Raw genomic sequence first — 20,000 nt, 5'->3', positions numbered from 1 at the left:
TAACGTTTTGCACTGTTGCCAAAAAGGTCAATTTTGGTTTCATCTGACCAGAGCACCTTCTTCCACATGTTTGGTGTGTCTCCCAGGTGGCTTGTGGCAAACTTTAAACAACACTTTTTATGGATATCTTTAAGAAATGGCTTTCTTCTTGCCACTCTTCCATAAAGGCCAGATTTGTGCAATATACGACTGATTGTTGTCCTATGGACAGAGTCTCCCACCTCAGCTGTAGATCTCTGCAGTTCATCCAGAGTGATCATGGGCCTCTTGGCTGCATCTCTGATCAGTCTTCTCCTTGTATGAGCTGAAAGTTTAGAGGGACGGCCAGGTCTTGGTAGATTTGCAGTGGTCTGATACTCCTTCCATTTCAATATTATCGCTTGCACAGTGCTCCTTGGGATGTTTAAAGCTTGGGAAATCTTTTTGTATCCAAATCCGGCTTTAAACTTCTTCACAACAGTATCTCGGACCTGCCTGGTGTGTTCCTTGTTCTTCATGATGCTCTCTGCGCTTTTAACGGACCTCTGAGACTATCACAGTGCAGGTGCATTTATACGGAGACTTGATTACACACAGGTGGATTGTATTTATCATCATTAGTCATTTAGGTCAACATTGGATCATTCAGAGATCCTCACTGAACTTCTGGAGAGAGTTTGCTGCACTGAAAGTAAAGGGGCTGAATAATTTTGCACGCCCAATTTTTCAGTTTTTGATTTGTTAAAAAAGTTTGAAATATCCAATAAATGTCGTTCCACTCCATGATTGTGTCCCACTTGTTGTTGATTCTTCACAAAAAAATACAGTTTTATATCTTTATGTTTGAAGCCTGAAATGTGGCAAAAGGTTGCAGAGTTCAAGGGGGCCGAATACTTTCGCAAGGCACTGTATATATATATATATATATATATATATATATATAATATGACATTTGTAATGTCTTTATTGTTTTGAAACTTCTGTATGTGTAATGTTTACTGTTCATTTTTATTGTTTATTTCACTTTTGTATATTATCTACCTCACTTGGTTTTGCAATGTTAACACATGTTTCCCATGCCAATAAAGCCCCTTGAATTGAATTTAATTGAGAGACAGAGAGAGACAGAGAGAGAGAGAGAGAGAGAGAGAGAGAGAGAGAGAGAGAGAGAGAGAGAGAAAGAGACAGAGAGAGAAGAACACCCTCTGGCTTACTGTCACTAATAAGGAGGTTTAAAATTGTGTAATAAAGCCAAACTCAATATGAGAAAAGCTATTTTTGGTTGGTTCTAGCGGTAGCCCATCGCTAGAACCCTGGTCTGAACCATGATACCCTCATATCCCCCACAGAGCAGAGCATGGTGGAATAGACAAGTTGTAGGTGAGACCAATCCACAGTCAGGTTTTCTTCAGAATGTGATAGCTAGTATGGGACAAACAGAAACCAGTGACATGTCAATCTCCCCCACCTAGACAAACAGAAACCAGTGACATGTCAATGTCCCCACCTAGACAAACAGAAACCAGTGACATGTCAATGTCCCCACCTAGACAAACAGAAACCAGTGACATGTCAATCTCCCCCCACCTAGACAAACAGAAACCAGTGACATGTCAATGTCCCCACCTAGACAAACAAAACCAGTGAAACCAGTGACATGTCAATCTCCCCAGTGACATGTCACCTAGACAAACAGAAACCAGTGACATGTCAACCTGACAAACAGAAACCAGTCCCCACCTAGACAAACAGAAACCAGTGACATGTCAATCTCCCCCACCTAGACAAACAGAAACCAGTGACATGTCAATCTCCCCCACCTAGACAAACAGAAACCAGTGACATGTCATTATCTCCCCACCTAGACAAACAGAAACCAGTGACATGTCAATCCAGGATGCTCTGTCTCTCTCTCTCTCTCTTTCTTTCTCTCTCTCGCTCTCTCTCTGTCTCTCAGATGAGTATCAGGACCTAATGGATCATGAATCATTTGATTGTGCTGTAAATTGAATTACTAAGAGCAGAGAGATTGGGGACTGTGGTGTGTGCGTGTGTGTGTGTGTGAGAGAGAGAGAGAGAGAGAGAAGTGTAGAGCGTGGTGAGATACATTCTACATGAAAGCCGATGTTCTTTTTACTCAACCACACACAACCACTTTACAAACAAGGGAACTCCAAATGTGAACATATGTGAATTTTTGACAGTATCCCCTAACCCCTATGCATCTTGTTTGACATGTGTGTGAGTGTATTACAGTCGGGAAAGTATTCAGACCGCTTGACTTTTTCCACATTTTGTTACGTTACAGCCTTATTCAAAAATGTATTTGCATTTTTATTTCTTTATTGTTAAATAGTCATCAATCTACACACAATACCCCATAATGACAAAGCAAAAACAAATGCAAAAACAAATACATTTGCAAATGTATAAAAAATAAAGTGGAAATCTCACATTTACACAAGTATTCAGACCCTTTACTCAGTACTTTGTTGAAGCACCCTTGGCAGCGATTACATCCTCTTGTCTTCTTGGGTATAATGCTACAAGCTTGGCACACTTGTATTTGGGGAGTTTCTCCCATTCTTCTCTGCAGACCCTCTCAAGTTCTGTCAGGTTGGGTGGGGAGCTTTACTGCACAGCTATTTTCAGGTTTCTCCAGAGATGTTCAATCGGGTTCAAGTCCAGGCTCTGGCTGGGCCACTCAAGGACATTCAGAGACTTGTCCCGAAGCCACTCCTGCGTTGTCTTGGCTGTGTGCTCAGGGTCATTGTCCTGTTGGAAGGCGAACCTTTGCCCCCAGTCTGAGGTACTGAGTGCTCTGCAGCAGGTTTTCATCAAGGATCTCTCTGTACTTTGCTCTGTTCATCTTTCCCTCAAACCTGACCACCTCCCTGACCAAGGCCCTTCTCCCCCAATTGCACAGTTTTCCATGGCAGACAGCTCTAGGAACAGTCATGGTGGTTCCAAACTTCTTCCATTTAAGAATGATAGAGGCCACTGTGTTCTTGAAGACATTCAATGCTGCACACATTTTTTGGTACCCTTACCCAGATCTGTGGGCCGACACAATCCTGTCTCGGAGCTCTACTGACAATTCCTTCAACCTCGTGGCTTGGTTTTTGCTCTGACATGCATTGTCAACTGTGGGACCTTATATAGACAGGTGTGTGCCTTTCCAAATCATGTCCAATCAATTGAATTTACCACTGGTGGACTCCAATCAAGTTGAAGAAACATCTCAAGGATGATCAATGGAAAATGTTGAGTCCCATAGCAAAGGGTCTGAATACTTATATAAATAAGGTATTTCTGTTTTGTTTTATTTAATCCATTTTAGAATAAGGCTGTAACGTAACAAAATGTTGAAAATGGGAAGGGGTCTCAATACTTTCTGGATGCACTGTATGTGTCTGTGTGCTGATTTTAATGTGTTTTGATGACTATGCGAGTGTGTATTACTGTGTAATACTGTGCATTACTGTGTAGTAATGTGTATTACTGTATTCTGTGGATCTCCTGCTGTTACTTGTTCCCTCGCTCCGCTGTGTGTGCGAACAGTGAGAAGCATGCTGGGGAATTGGTTACCCAAGATCCTTTCTTTGTGTCTTATGGAAGGAACATGTACAGTATTTTGACATGATCTAAGATAACCAATACTACAGTTAGTGCTGCCACGTTATGGTCAGTGACACCACATGACTTCTAGATGTTTCTGAGGAGTAGGGCAATATCCTGTCCTCTATTTCTCCTCTCTCCTGACCTCCCTCCATCTCATATCGTCATTCTCTCCTTTTGTCTTTCACACCGTCCCTTCACCCTCCCTACCTCACTTTTTCCCATCTCTCTCTCTCTTCTCTCTCTCTCTACTCCTCTCTCCTATCTCCTTCTCTCCTATCTCCTTCTCTCCTGTGCAGTGGGATAATATGTTTGTATAATCTCAGTATATTAGGCCTGTTCTACATGTCAGCTAATTTGCCCTCAATAAACTCTAATTGCTGGATAATTGTATTGTAATGAGATCATGGAGAGACGGGCAGCAGCTTATAAACACAAATGTTATGAAAAGAGGATTTCCACAACTGGCTAAGAAGTGCCCACATACCCCCTGATATATATTTACCTACACATACAGTATATAGTACATCTATACACAGTCATCTTACCTGCTGTATAAACATAGTATCATCCCATTGACATACATTTAGAGTAGGCCAACAACTGTAAGCCTTGTAAGGGCCTCCTCAGTGCTCAGCCAGAGGTGAAGAGGGGCCCAGATAAGAGAGGCAGAGCCAGATAAGAGGGTGAAGAGAGGAGAGGAGAGGACAGGGGATGGAAGGAGGGAGGGAAACAGGGGGCTGAAAGGAATCAGTAGGTATATATAGGTATATCAGTAGGTATATAGGTATATCAGTAGGTATATGTAGGTAGGTATATAGGTATATCAGTAGGTATATATAGGTATATCAGTAGGTATATCAGTAGGTATATATAGGTATATATAGGTATATAGGTATATCAGTAGGTATATATAGGTATATAGGTATATCAGTAGGTATATATAGGTATATCAGTAGGTATATCAGTAGGTATATATAGGTATATATAGGTATATCAGTAGGTATATATAGGTATATAGGTATATCAGTAGGTATATATAGGTATATAGGTATATCAGTAGGTATATATAGGTATATCAGTAGGTATATATAGGTATATCAGTAGGTATATATAGGTATATCAGTAGGTATATATATAGGTATATCAGTAGGTATATAGGTAGATCAGTAAGTATATCAGTATATATATATAGGTATATATAGGTATATCATTAGGTATATAGGTATATCAGTAGGTATATCAGTAGGCCGCCCCCAGGTGGTGAGGGTAGGTAACAACATCTCCACCCTGCTGATCCTCAACACTGATGGCCCCACAAGGGTGCGTTCTGAGCCCTCTCCTGTACTCCCTGTTCACCCACGACTGTGTGGCCATGCACTCCTCCAACTCAATCATCAAGTTTGCGGACGACACAACAGTGGTAGGCTTGATTACCAACAACGACGAGACGGCCGACAGGGAGGAGGTGAGGGCCCTCGGAGTGTGGTGTCAGGAAAATAACCTCACACTCAACGTCAACAAAACTAAGGAGATGATTGTGGACTTCAGGAAACAGCAGAGGGAACACCCCCCTATCCACATCGATGGGACAGTAGTGGAGAGGGTAGTAAGTTTTAAGTTCCTCGGCGTACACATCACAGACAAACTGAATTGGTCCACCCACACAGACAGCATCGTGAAGAAGGCGCAGCAGTGCCTCTTCAACCTCAGGAGGCTGAAGAAATTCGACCAAAAGCACTCACAAACTTCTACAGATGCACAATTGAGAGCATCCTGTCGGGCTGTATCACCACCTGGTACGGCAACTGCTCCGCCCACAACCGTAAGGCTCTCCAGAGGGTAGTGAGGTCTGCACAATGCATCACCGGGGGCAAACTACCTGCCTTCCAGGACACCTACACCACCCGATGTCACAGGAAGGCCATAAAGATCATCAAGGACAACAACCACCCGAGCCACTGCATGTTCACCCCGCTATCATCCAGAAGGCGAGGTCAGTACAGGTGCATCAAAGCTGGGACTGAGAGACTGAAAAACAGCTTCTATCTCAAGGCCATCAGACTGTTAAACAGCCACCACTAACATTGAGTGGCTGCTGCCAACACACTGACTCAACTCCAGCCACTTTAATAATGGGAATTGATGGGAATTGATGTAAAATATATCACTAGCCACTTTAAACAATGCTACTTAATATAATGTTTACATACCCTACATTATTCATCTCATATGTATATGTATATACTGTACTCTATATCATCTACTGCATCTTTATGTAATACATGTATCACTAGCCACTTTAAACTATGCCACTTTGTTTACATACTCATCTCATATGTATATACTGTACTCAATACCATCTACTGCATCTTGCCTAAGCTGCTCTGTACCATCACTCATTCATATATCTTTATGTACATATTCTTTATCCCTTTACACTTGTGTGTATAAGGTAGTAGTTTTGGAATTGTTAGCTAGATTACTCGTTGGTTATTACTGCATTGTCGGAACTAGAAGCACAAGCATTTCGCTACTCTCGCATTAACATCTGCTAACCATGTGTATGTGACAAATAAATTGGATTTGATTTGATTTGAGGTATATTTAGGTATATCAGTAGGTATATATAGGTATATAGGTATATCAGTAGGCATATATAGGTATATCAGTCAGTATATATAGGTAGGTATATAGGTATATCAGTAGGTATATGTAGGTAGGTATATAGGTATATCAGTAGTTATATCAGTAGGTATATGTAGGGAGGTATATAGGTATATATAGGTATATCAGTAGGTATATGTAGGTAGGTATATAGGTATATCAGTAGGTATATGTAGGTAGGTATATAGGTATATCAGTAGTTATATCAGTAGGTATATGTAGGGAGGTATATAGGTATATCAGTAGGTATATGTAGGTAGGTATATAGGTATATCAGTAGGTATATGTAGGTAGGTATATAGGTATATCAGCAGTTATATCAGTAGGTATATGTAGGTAGGTATATAGGTATATCAGTAGGTATATGTAGGTAGGTATATAGGTATATCAGTAGGTATATCAGTAGGTATATACAGTGCCTTGCGAAAGTATTCGGCCCCCTTGAACTTTGCGACCTTTTGCCACATTTCAGGCTTCAAACATAAAGATATAAAACTTATTTTTTTGTGAAGAATCAATAACAAGTGGGACACAATCATGAAGTGGAACGACATTTATTGGATATTTCAAACTTTTTTTTAAAATCAAAAACTGAAAAATTGGGCGTGCAAAATTATTCAGCCCCTTTACTTTCAGTGCAGCAAACTCTCTCCAGAAGTTCAGTGAGGATCTCTGAATGATCCAATGTTGACCTAAATGACTAATGATGATAAATACAATCCACCTGTGTGTAATCAAGTCTCCGTATAAATGCACCTGCACTGTGATAGTCTCAGAGGTCCGTTAAAAGCGCAGAGAGCATCATGAAGAACAAGGAACACACCAGGCAGGTCCGAGATACTGTTGTGAAGAAGTTTAAAGCCGGATTTGGATACAAAAAGATTTCCCAAGCTTTAAACATCCCAAGGAGCACTGTGCAAGCGATAATATTGAAATGGAAGGAGTATCAGACCACTGCAAATCTACCAAGACCTGGCCGTCCCTCTAAACTTTCAGCTCATACAAGGAGAAGACTGATCAGAGATGCAGCCAAGAGGCCCATGATCACTCTGGATGAACTGCAGAGATCTACAGCTGAGGTGGGAGACTCTGTCCATAGGACAACAATCAGTCGTATATTGCACAAATCTGGCCTTTATGGAAGAGTGGCAAGAAGAAAGCCATTTCTTAAAGATATCCATAAAAGTGTTGTTTAAAGTTTGCCACAAGCCACCTGGGAGACACACCAAACATGTGGAAGAAGGTGCTCTGGTCAGATGAAACCAAAATTGACCTTTTTGGCAACAATGCAAAACGTTATGTTTGGCGTAAAAGCAACACAGCTCATCACCCTGAACACACCATCCCCACTGTCAAACATGGTGGTGGCAGCATCATGGTTTGGGCCTGCTTTTCTTCAGCAGGGACAGGGAAGATGGTTAAAATTGATGGGAAGATGGATGGAGCCAAATACAGGACCATTCTGGAAGAAATCCTGATGGAGTCTGCAAAAGACCTGAGACTGGCGGAGATTTGTCTTCCAACAAGACAATGATCCAAAACATAAAGCAAAATCTACAATGGAATGGTTCAAAAATAAACATATCCAGGTGTTAGAATGGCCAAGTCAAAGTCCAGACCTGAATCCAATCGAGAATCTGTGGAAAGAACTGAAAACTGCTGTTCACAAATGCTCTCCATCCAACCTCACTGAGCTCGAGCTGTTTTGCAAGGAGAAATGGGAAAAAATGTCAGTCTCTCGATGTGCAAAACTGCTAGAGACATACCCCAAGCGACTTACAGCTGTAATCGCAGCAAAAGGTGGCGCTACAAAGTATTAACTTAAGGGGGCTGAATAATTTTGCATGCCCAATTTTTCAGTTTTTGATTTGTTAAAAAAGTTTGAAATATCCAATAAATGTCGTTCCACTTCATGATTGTGTCCCACTTGTTGTTGATTCTTCACCAAAAAATACAGTTTTATATCTTTATGTTTGAAGCCTGAAATGTGGCAAAAGGTCGCAAAGTTCAAGGGGGCCGAATACTTTCGCAAGGCACTGTAGGTATATCCATAGGTATATGTAGGTAGGTATATAGGTATATCAGTAGGTATATGTAGGTAGGTATATAGGTATATCAGTAGGTATATATCCACCCGTTCCTCTTCTCCCACCTGCTTTGGTGTTGAACAGAACCTCTCCTGTCTTAAACAATTGTGCTAATGCCCCTAAGATTAACTGCAGAATTAAAATGTACAGTATATGTAAATCTTTATGTAAAATGTATCTATATGAAGTAGAAAAGCTGTAAAAACCTAAGAAGACGTGTCCTCTGAAGAGGGTGGTGAATGGGTTAATAAAACATTTTTAAAAATGTAAAAGCAGAATTACAGTAATTATACAAAGAGTGTCATAATAATTGAAACAATAATTATGGTGATTATGGGAATATTCTTCATGCATTATGCTGTATTGATAAACGTTCTCCTCCTCCTCAATGAGCTCAGATTATATTTAGCTTCCCTAGCTTGCATTCTGTTTGCGTGTGTTTTTTGAAGGGACTGAGTGTTAATTCTAGTGTGTGATTGAATGTACATGTTGGTGCAGTATGTCAGTGTGTGTGTAAGAAACAATCTATTGCATGCTGACCCACCTACTCCCTTTCAATGTCTCTCTTTCTCCATCTCTCTCTTTCTCTCACTCCCTCCCTCCCTCTCTATATCCCTCCCTCCCTCTCTTATACATAAACCCTTTCCTCCCCCTTACTCCACCTCTCTCGTTCTCCGTCTCACTGTAAAACACACATACACACAGGCACGGGCAGTCTCTCACTTTATCCCATAGTTCCCCATCTCCAAGGGAACACAGGATTGTCTCTATGGCAACAAGGAGCTTGCTCCACTAATGAACTGGTTGCCATAGTGATTTGGTTGGCTGTGCACAAACCCAGACTGAATAAAAGAGAGGGAGAGAGACATTTTACACCTCTGCACAGTATTCCATTCTCACTCTCTCCCTCCCTCAAACACACACACACACACACACAGCCTTTCAGACAGAGAGAGTGTGTGAGACAGTCAGTGAGGGAGAGACTAAGACAGAAAGAGGGGGTTAAACATGTTAGTGAGATGTATTGAGCCGTGGAGCGTACATCCATGCATGCAGAAGCAGCAAGCGAGAGATACAGCTGCTCTCCAGAAGGACCAATCACACAGCTACTTCAAGGTCAGGGGAATGGCCTGCTCTACCTCAGCCTCAGCCCAGACTCACACCAGAGAGAGAGAGAGAGAGAGAAAGAGAGGAAGACTGTTTGATTCATGATCTACAGAAACAGATGTGGATCTGTCCATAAAAGGACATTAAGTCCAATGCTAACTGTGTGTATATGATACAGCACAATCAAATATTCTATTCATCTCAACATAAAGGAGCTCACTGGTCAGAGGAGACAGTACAATCAGCCATTCATATCTCCTTACTGTATAAAACCATACACATCACTGGTCCCTGTGGTGGACTCACAATGTCTCTCCCTAGTGGTTCAGAATGGTAATAACAGCAGTACTGCAGTGAGGAGCGGTTCTCCACTTCTGACAGATACACTAATACTGCACCAGGACCCTTCCCTCAGTCTAGACTGTTAAATTGCTGTTACTTTTCTACTTTACAGTTCAATGCTTTCCTTTTCCTCAATTTTCTTCTTCAGTGTTTTCATCTAAACCCCAACTACCCCTTCCTCTCTCCACCCTCTATCTATTCTCTATAAGCACCACCATTGAACCCTCTCTCTCCTTCTCTCTCTCCCTCTCTCTCTCTCTCCCCTCTCTCTCTCCCTCACTCTCTCCCTCTCTCTCTCCCTCTCTCTCTCTCTCTCTCTCTCTCCCCGTCTCCTCTGCAGAAGTGTTTGCGGTTCAACCCAGATGCGACCGTTTGGAAGGCCAAGCAGCAGGTGCTATGTTCTCTGACCGATTCGTTGCGGGATGTGTTGAACTACGGCTTGTTCCAACCAGCCACTGAAGGCCATGACGCCAAGTTCCTGGAGGAGGAGAAGATGCTGAGAGAGTACCCACAATCCTTTGAGAAGGGGGTACCATATCTGGAGGTATATACAGCCTGATGTAAGGTTACACTGTAAGGTTACTCTCACTCTGTTGGTTACTCTGTAAGGTTACTCTGTTAGGTTACACTGTGGGTTACACTGTAAGGTTACTCTGTAGGGTTACACTGTAAGGTTACTCTCACTCTGTAAGGTTACTCTGTAAGGTTACTCTCACTCTGTGGGCTACACTGTAAGGTTACTCTCACTCTGTGGGTTACTCTGTAAGGTTACTCTGTAAGGTTACTCTCACTCTGTTGGTTACTCTGTAAGGTTACTCTGTTAGGTTACACTGTGGGTTACACTGTAAGGTTACTCTGTAGGGTTACACTGTAAGGTTACTCTCACTCTGTAAGGTTACTCTGTAAGGTTACTCTCACTCTGTGGGCTACACTGTAAGGTTACTCACACTCTGTGGGTTACTCTGTAAGGTTACTCTCACTCTGTGGGTTACTCTGTAAGGTCACTCTGTAAGGTTACTCTCACTCTGTGGGCTACACTGTAAGGTTACTCTCACTCTGTGGGCTACACTGTAAGGTTAGTCTCAGTCTGTGGGTTACTCTGTAAGGTTACTCTGTAAGGTTACTCTCACTCTGTGGGCTACACTGTAAGGTTACTCTCACTCTGTGGGTTACTCATTAAGGTTACTCTGTGGGCTACATTGTAAGGTTACTCTGTAAGGTTACTCCCACTTTGTGGGTTACTCTGTAAGGTTAACTGTGGGCTATACTGTAAGGTTACTCTGTAAGGTTACTCTGTGGGCTACACTGTACGGTTACTCTGTAAGGTTACTCGGTGGGCTACACTGTAAGGTTACTCTGTAAGGTTACTCTGTAAGGTTACTCTGTGGGTTACTCTGTAAGGTTACTCTGTGGGTTACTCTGTAATGTTACACTGTAAGGTTACTCTGTACAGTTACTCTGTGGGTTACTATGTAAGGTTACTCTGTGGGTTACTCTGTAAGGTTACTCTGTGGGCTACACTGTAAGGTTACTCTGTAAGGTTACTCTGTGGGCTACACTGTAAGGTTACTCTGTAAGGTTACTCTGTAAGGTTACTCTGTGGCCTACACTGTAAGGTTACTCTGTAAGGTTACTCTGTGGGCTACACTGTAAGGTTACTCTGTAAGGTTACTCCGTGGGCTACTCTCACTCTGTGGGCTACACTGTAAGGTTACTCTGTGGGCTACTCTGTAAGGTTACTCTGTAAGGTTACTATGTAAGGTTACTCTGTGGGCTACACTGTAAGGTTACTCTGTAAGGTTACTCTGTACGGTTACTCTGTGGGCTACACTATAAGGTTATTCTGTAAGGTTACTCTGTGGGCTACACTATAAGGTTACTTTGTAAGGTTACTCTGTGGGCTACACTGTAAGGTTACTCTGTACGGTTACTCTGTACGGTTACTCTGTGGGCTACACTGTAAGGTTATTCTGTAAGGTTACTCTGTAAGGTTACTCTGTGGGTTACTCTGTAAGGTTACTCTGTGGGTTACTCTGTAATGTTACTCTGTAAGGTTACTCTGCGGGTTACTCTGTAAGGTTACTCTGTGGGTTACTCTGTAAGGTTACTCTGTGGGCTACACTGTAAGATTACTCTGTACGGTTACTCTGTGGGCTACACTGTAAGGTTACTCTGTAAGGTTACTCTGTACGGTTACTCTGTGGCCTACACTGTAAGGTTACTCTGTGGGCTACACTGTAAGGTTACTCTGTAAGGTTACTCTGTGGGCTATACTGTAAGGTTACTCTGTAAGGTTACTCTGTACGGTTACTCTGTAAGCTTACTCTTTGGGCTACACTGTATGGTTACTCTGTAAGGTTACTATGTGGGCTACACTGTAAGGTTACTCTGTAAGTTTACTCTGTGGGCTACACTGTAAGGTTACTCTGTGGGCTACACTATACGGTTACTTTGTAAGGTTACTCTGTGGGCTACACTGTAAGGTTACTCTGTAAGGTTACTCTGTGCCCTACACTGTAAGGTTACACTGTAAGGTTACACTGTAAGGTTACTCTGTGGGCTACACTGTAAGGTTACTCTGTACGGTTACTCTGTATGGTTACTCTGTGGGCTACACTGTAAGGTTATTCTGTAAGGTTACTCTGTGGGCTACACTATAAGGTTACTTTGTAAGGTTACTCTGTGGGCTACACTGTAAGGTTACTCTGTAAGGTCACTCTGTGGGCTACACTGTACGGTTACTCTGTAAGGTTACTCTGTAAGGTTACGCTGTGGGCTACACTGTAAGGTTACTCTGTAAGGTTACTCTGTACGGTTACTCTGTGGGCTACACTGTAAGGTTACTCTGTAAGCTTACTCTGTGGGCTACACTGTAAGGTTACTCTGTGGGCTACACTGTAGGGTTACTCTGTAAGGTTACTCTGTGGGCTACACTGTAAGGTTACTCTGTAAGGTTACTCTGTGGGCTACACTGTGGGCTACACTGTAAGGTTACTCTGTAAGCTTACTCTGTGGGTTACACTGTAAGGTTACTCTGTGGGCTACACTGTAGGGTTACTCTGTAAGGTTACTCTGTGGGCTACACTGTAAGGTTACTCTGTAAGGTTACTCTGTGGGCTACACTGTAAGGTTACTCTGTGGGCTACACTGTAAGGTTACTCTGTAAGGTTACTATGTGGGCTACACTGTAAAATTACTCTATAAGGTTACTCTGTGGGCTACACTGTAAGGTTACTCTGTAAGGTTAGTCTGTGGGCTACACTGTAAGGTTACTCTGTGGGCTACACTGTAAGGTTACTCTGTAAGGTTACTCTGTGGGCTACACTGTAAGGTTACTCTGTAAGGTTACTCTGTGGCCTACACTGTAAGGTTACTCTGTAAGGTTACTCTGTGGGATACACTGTAAGGTTACTCTGTAAGGTTACTCTGTGGGCTGCACTGTAAGGTTACACTGTAAGGTTACTCTGGGCTACTCTCACTCTGTGGGCTACACTGTAAGGTTACTCTGTGGGCTACTCTGTAAGGTTACTCTGTAAGGTTACTATGTAAGGTTACTCTGTGGGCTACACTGTAAGGTTACTCTGTAAGGTTACTCTGTACGGTTACTCTGTGGGCTACACTATACGGTTATTCTGTAAGGTTACTCTGTGGGCTACACTATAAGGTTAGTTTGTAAGGTTACTCTGTGGGCTACACTATAAGGTTACTCTGTAAGGCTACTCTGTGGGCTACACTGTAAGGTTACTCTGTAAGGTTACTCTGTGGGCTACACTGTAAGGTTACTCTGTAGGTTACTCTGTGGGCTACACTGTAAGGTTACTCTGTAAGGTTACTCTGTAAGGTTAATATGTGGGCTACACTGTAAAATTACTCTATAAGGTTACTCTGTGGGCTACACTGGAAGGTTACTCTGTACGGTTACTCTGTGGGCTACACTGTAAGGTTACTCTGTGGGCTACACTGTAAGGTTACTCTGTAAGGTTACTCTGTGGGCTACACTGTAAGGTTACTCTGTAAGGTTACTCTGTGGGCTACACTGTAAGGTTACTCTGTGGGCTACACTGTAAGGTTACTCTGTGGGCTACACTGTAAGGTTACTCTGTGGGCTATTCTCACTCTGTGGCTGGAAACTAGTGTAAACCTGTGCTGTTTCTTTATTTTTTTATTTTTTCGTTGAGAGAGGAGGACGAGGAGAAGGATGGAAGTTACGGGTAAACTAGACACAGCATCATTTTGCAATACATCTGCAGGCTCCAACATGTGGATCTAGGCCAAAAGCTGAGAGAATTGAGGACAAAAGGCCTTCCAGTCAGGATTAACTGTCTCTCCTCTCTCTCTCTCTCTCTCTCTCTCTCTCTCTCTCTCTCTCTCTCTCTCTCTCTCTCTCTCTCTCTCTCTCTCTCTAGTTTCGTTACAAGACCAGAGTGTACAAACAGACCAATCTAGATGAGAAACAGCTGGCTAAACTGCACACTAAGGTACTGGTTGTCTGTTTCAAAGGGTGTGGCACAATGGGAATTGTGGGTATAAGTGTGTATAGCATGCATTGGTGCAGTATGAAGGTGTATGTGTTGGCACGAGTGTGTGTGTATGTGTGTGCATACTTATGCGTGTGTGTGTGGGTGTGTGCCCTCTGCTGTCAGTGTGTGTACATGCCTTGTGTGTCTGTGTTAGCTGTGCTGGGCTTTGTGTGGCAGACAACTCCAGTATTAATGTGTCAACTCTGCTCTCTGTGGAACGCAGTGCTGGCACACTCTTAGAAAAAAGTGTTCCAAATGGTTCTTCGGCTTTCCCTATTGGAGAACCCTTTTGGTTCCAGGTAGAACCCTTGAACCGAAAAGGGTTCTTCAAAGGGTTCTCCTATGGGGACAGCCAAAGAACACTTTTAGGTTCTGCAGTCCCCTCATCTCTCTCTATCCCCTCATGCCTCTCATAGGCCAGTCTGAAGAAGTTCATGGACTATATCCAAAGTGGCTCTGTGGACAAGATGGCCAAGTTCTTGGACAAAGGGCTTGACCCCAACTACCAGGACCCTGACACGGGAGGTGAGATGCTGTCAGATGCTGTCCGCTGCCAGGGTGACCTGTGACCTCTCCTCAGTCAGTTTGCACCTGTCTGTCTGTCTGTCTGTCTGTCTGTCTGTCTGTCTGTCTGTCTGTCTGTCTGTCTGTCTGTCTGTCTGTCTGTCTGTCTGTGTTGTCCCTGATACCTTGACCCCCTAAGAAATCCTTCTTAGTGACCCATAACATTTGTGGGGCATATGGCCACTGTATATTTAGCATCCTAGAGATCTTTTCCAGACCCTTCAGCCATACAACCTGTCATCTAGCTAGCTAACTGTTCATATCCAAGTTGAATTAGCTAACAGCCAAGATAGCTGTGGGAGCTATGGCTAATGGCTGTCCTCTGTAACCTCGACCTGAAAACCCCAAAATACTCTCTCCAACTCTGAATCACACTTACCCAAAGCTCTATCTATCTAACACTTTATTAAAGATGATTATAATAAGCAAAGGAGACAGTTAGTTTGAGTCTCATTTAAGATATAACGAGATGGGAGACAGGCAGCTACTGTTAGCAGTTTTGGGTGTGCTGCAACAATCCTCTCACACAACAGAGCCTGCTGTCGCTGGGAGTGTGAAGTGCACTTCCACCTGGCAACACCAGGGGACAGCAGAGAGCTCTACATCTGCCACTATCAGATAATAGATACCGTACTACTACAGTAGACTAGAGTGACATGATGCTGTCATGTCATAACTCCATGGCCCCACTCCTGTCTGTCTGATTAAATATATGAGCCCCTCCGTCACTCCATTGCTCCATCTCTCTCTCCTCTGTAGAAACCCCCCTGACGTTGGCGGTGCAATGTGAGCCGGGGGGAGGGGAGGCCATACGGGGGCTGGTGCTGGGAGGGGCTCATCTTGATTTCAGGTCCAAGGACGGACTCACACCTCTACACAAGGCTGTCCGCAGCCACTGCCACACAGCGTTGCTGGTAAACACACACACACCTCCTTACACTCAAGTCCCTGGATTAAAGGAGCATGTATGGACCCACTGTGCATAGAGTCTTGCATTGAGATACAGTCATGATGTTCTTATAATGATATCGCATATGTTATAATCGGCTTTCCCCATAGGAGAACCCTTTTTGGTTCCAGGTTGAACTCTTTTGGGTTCCATGTAGAATACTGTGGAAAGGATGTTACAAGGAACTCAAAAGGGTTCTATCTGAAACCAAAAGGGTTCTACCTGTAACTAAAAAGGGTTATTTAGAGGGTTCTCCTACGGGGACAGCCGAAGAAACCTTTTAGGTTCTAGATAGCACCTTTTTTTCTAAGAGTGTAAGTATGTGTGTCTACCTGGTGTGTCCCTATAGACCTTGCTGTCTCTGGGTGCGTCTCCAGACTATAAGGACCGGCGGGGGCTGACTCCGCTCTACCACACTGTGCTGACAGGGGGCGACACCTCCTGCTGTGAGACCCTGCTCCACCACCGCGCCAAGCTGGCCGTCAGGGACGAGAACGGCTGGGATGAGACACACCAGGTAGGTTGAGGTGTAGGTGTGTGTAGGTGTGTGTTTCTGTGGGGTTTAGTCTGTGTTCAAGTGTCAATGTCCATTAGCGTTTCACTGTGTTTGTGTGTATATTGGTTTGTGTGTGTGTGTATTTGTGTTAATGTCAGTGTGTAAATGTCATCTCTATATTTATGTTATCCATTCATGTCATGGTACGCCTCCCTTACCCTGATGTGTCTCTCCTGCTACTCACCCCCCTGTACCCCTCTAACCCATGATGAGGCCCGTCTCTCATCTCCCTGTACCCTCTAACCCATGATGAGGCCCGTCTCTCATCCCCCTGTACCCTCTAACCCATGATGAGGCCTGTCTCTCATCCCCCTGTACCCTCTAACCCATGATAAGGCCCGTCTCTCACCTCCCTGTACCCTCTAACCCATGATGAGGCCCGTCTCTCATCTCCCTGTACCCTTTAACCCATGATGAGGCCCGTCTCTCACCCCCTGTACCCTCTAACCCATGATGAGGCCCGTCTCTCATCCCCCTTTACCCTCTAACCCATGATGAGGCCCGTCTCTCATCCCCCTTTACCCTCTAACCCATGATGAGGCCCGTCTCTCATCCCCCTGTACCCTCTAACCCATGATGAGGCCCGTCTCTCATCCCCATTTACGCTCTAACCCATGATGAGGCCCGTCTCTCATCCCCCTGTACCCTCTAACCCATGATGAGGCCCGTCTCTCATCCCCCTGTACCCTTTAACCCATGATGAGGCCCGTCTCTCATCTCCCTTTACCCTCTAACTCATGATGAGGCCCGTCTCTCACCCCCTGTACCCCTTTAACCCATGATGAGGCCCGTCTCTCATCCCCTTTACCCTCTAACCCATGATGAGGCCCGTCTCTCATCTCCCTGTACCCTCTAACCAATGATGAGGCCCGCCTCTCATCCCCCTGTACCCTCTAACCCATGATGAGGCCCGTCTCTCATCCCCCTTTACGCTCTAACCCATGATGAGGCCCGTCTCTCACCCCCTGTACCCTCTAACCCATGATGAGGCCCGTCTCTCACCCCCTGTACCCTTTAACCCATGATGAGGCCCGTCTCTCATCCCCCTGTACCCTTTAACCCATGATGAGGCCCGTCTCTCATCCCCCTGTCACTCCATAGCTCAGGTATGAAGAGGACAGCAGATAGAACCCTGGAGACACACAGGTACTGTACTAACTTCCCCTCCATTTCAACATTCTTTCCATCCTTTCATCATTATGTCTATGTGTATTTGTGCTGTTGTCATTGAGCGTTGTCATTGTGTATCTATGTGCGTATCTATGTGCATATCTATGTGCGTATCTATGTGTGAGTGGCTCGGTGAGTGTGTATTCTCGCTGTTTTCTGATGTGTGTGTTGTTCCTGTTACTCTCTCCTTTTGACAATGTATAACCCCCCTCTTTCTCCACTCTTTATTTCCTTGATCTCTATCTTTCACCATCTCCCTCTTCATTCATTTTTCTTTTCTTTACCTTTGATTGCCTGTCATCCCCCTCCCCCTCTCTCTTTCTCTCTCTCTCCCCACCTCTCTCTCTCTCCCTCCTCTCTCTCTTTCTATATCTCTGTCCCCACCCCTCTCCCTCTCTCTTTCTCTCACTCTCTCTACCCCCATCTCTCTATCTCTCCCCACCTTTCTCTCTCTCTCTCCTTCCCTCCCTCACTGTGCTCACTCTGCTCTGATCCCAGGCCTGTCAGAATGGCAACGCCCAGCATCTGGAGCACCTTCTTTTTTACGGGGCAGACTCCACTTCCCAGAATGCCTCAGGAAACACTGCCTTGCACGTTTGTGCTTTATACAACAAGGTAGTGCTCTCTAGTAGTGTCATAAACATCAAATAAAGATGACTTTGTAGTTTTGTAATCCAGTATTACAGTTATTTGCTGCTAATTGATTGACATGTATTTTGGCCATACAGGACAGCTGTGCACGAATTCTACTTTACAGGGGAGCCAATAAAGACACAAAGAATAACAGTGGGCAGAACCCATTTCAGGTGATTATACAATACATGGCTGGGCTAATGCGTGTGTGTGTGTGTGTGTGTGTGTGTGTGTGTGTGTGTGTGTGTGTGTGTGTGTGTGTGTGTGTGTGTGTGTGTGTGTGTGTGTGTGTGTGTGTGTGTGTGTGTGTGTGTGTGTGTGTGTGTGTGTGTGTGTGTGTGTGTGAAGGGTGCTGTGAGAACTGTCCCTTACACTGCTAGCGTCTGTGTTTCAGGTGGCTGTCATGTCCGGCCATTTTGAGCTAGGAGAGATTATCAAAAACCACCGGGACACATATGTAGGTACGTTCTGACCTGTGGCTGTGTCTAGGAGTTTATGCTCTATGAACGTATGTGACCGTATGTGAGAGTGGTTCGGCATTCACATGTTTCTTTAAAAACAACGTTGTGCGTACACTACACACATTATATTTATTACATTATTTTGTATGTGTGCCAATCAAACTGGGATATTTCCTGTCCCTGCTATCTGAATGAGTGCTGCAAGTGAACTAAACATGACTATTTTATACCTCTCTCTGTCTTTCTTTCTTTCTCTCTCTCTCTCTCTCTCTCTCTCTCTCTCGCTCTCTCTCTCTCTGTTCCTCTCTCTGTCTGTCTCTCTCTCTCTCTCTGTCTCTCTCTCTCTCTCTCTCTCTCTCTCTCTGTTCCTCTCTCTCTGTCTGTCTCTCTCTGTCTGTATGTCTGTCTCTCTCTGTCTCTCTCTCTCTCTCTGTCTCTCTCTCTTTCTTTCTTTCTTTCCTTCTTTCTTTCTCTCTCTCTCTCTCTGTTCCTCTCTCTCTGTCTGTCTCTCTCTGTCTGTATGTCTGTCTCTCTCTGTCTCTCTCTCTCTCTGTCTCTCTCTCTTTCTTTCTCTCTCTCTCTCTGTTCCTCTCTCTCTGTCTGTCTCTCTCTGTCTGTATGTCTGTCTCTCTCTGTCTCTCTCTCTCTGTCTGTCTCTCTCTCTCTCTCTGTCTCTCTCTCTCTGTCTGTCTCTCTCTCTCTCTCTGTCTCTCTCTCTCTCTCTCTCTCTCTCTCTCTGTTCCTCTCTCTCTGTCTGTCTCTCTCTGTCTGTATGTCTGTCTCTCTCTGTCTCTCTCTCTCTCTCTGTCTCTCTCTCTTTCTTTCTTTCTTTCCTTCTTTCTTTCTCTCTCTCTCTCTCTGTTCCTCTCTCTCTGTTCCTCTCTCTCTGTCTGTATGTCTGTCTCTCTCTGTCTCTCTCTCTCTCTCTGTCTCTCTCTCTTTCTTTCTTTCTTTCCTTCTTTCTTTCTCTCTCTCTCTCTGTTCCTCTCTCTCTGTCTGTATGTCTGTCTCTCTCTGTCTCTCTGTCTCTCTCTGTCTCTCTCTCTCTCTGTCTCTCTCTCTCTGTTCCTCTCTCTCTGTTCCTCTCTCTCTGTCTGTCTCTCTCTGTCTGTCTGTATGTCTGTCTCTCTCTCTGTCTCTCTCTCTCTCTCTGTCTCTCTCTCTTTCTTTCTTTCCTTCTTTCTTTCTCTCTCTCTCTCTCTCTCTCTCTGTTCCTCTCTCTCTGTCTGTCTCTCTCTCTGTCTGTCTGTATGTCTGTCTCTCTCTCTGTCTCTCTCTCTCTCTCTCTGTCTCTCTCTCTTTCTTTCTTTCTTTCCTTCTTTCTTTCTTTCTTTCTTTCTGTCTGTC

General features: G+C 44.1%; 1 protein-coding gene across 1 annotated transcript in view; it reads left to right on the top strand.

Moving 5' to 3' along the window:
- LOC112259249 (SH3 and multiple ankyrin repeat domains protein 1) overlaps window positions 1-18,664 on the top strand; it is an 87,734-nt gene extending 69,070 nt beyond the window's left edge. Inside the window, exons 3-10 of the mRNA XM_042315032.1 lie at window positions 10,141-10,344; window positions 14,207-14,278; window positions 14,737-14,845; window positions 15,644-15,798; window positions 16,183-16,350; window positions 18,058-18,174; window positions 18,288-18,365; window positions 18,587-18,664. Of these exons, the coding sequence (XP_042170966.1) occupies window positions 10,141-10,344; window positions 14,207-14,278; window positions 14,737-14,845; window positions 15,644-15,798; window positions 16,183-16,350; window positions 18,058-18,174; window positions 18,288-18,365; window positions 18,587-18,664 (981 nt within the window). The remainder of the gene's footprint in view (window positions 1-10,140; window positions 10,345-14,206; window positions 14,279-14,736; window positions 14,846-15,643; window positions 15,799-16,182; window positions 16,351-18,057; window positions 18,175-18,287; window positions 18,366-18,586) is intronic.
- The last annotated feature ends 1,336 nt before the right edge of the window (window positions 18,665-20,000 follow it).

This window comes from Oncorhynchus tshawytscha, unplaced genomic scaffold (assembly GCF_018296145.1).
Source record: "Oncorhynchus tshawytscha isolate Ot180627B unplaced genomic scaffold, Otsh_v2.0 Un_contig_3906_pilon_pilon, whole genome shotgun sequence".
In the NCBI taxonomy this organism is placed as follows: Eukaryota; Metazoa; Chordata; class Actinopteri; order Salmoniformes; family Salmonidae; genus Oncorhynchus; species Oncorhynchus tshawytscha.
The sequence above is the reverse complement of the archived record's forward strand: the minus strand, read 5'-3'. Positions and strand labels throughout refer to the sequence as shown.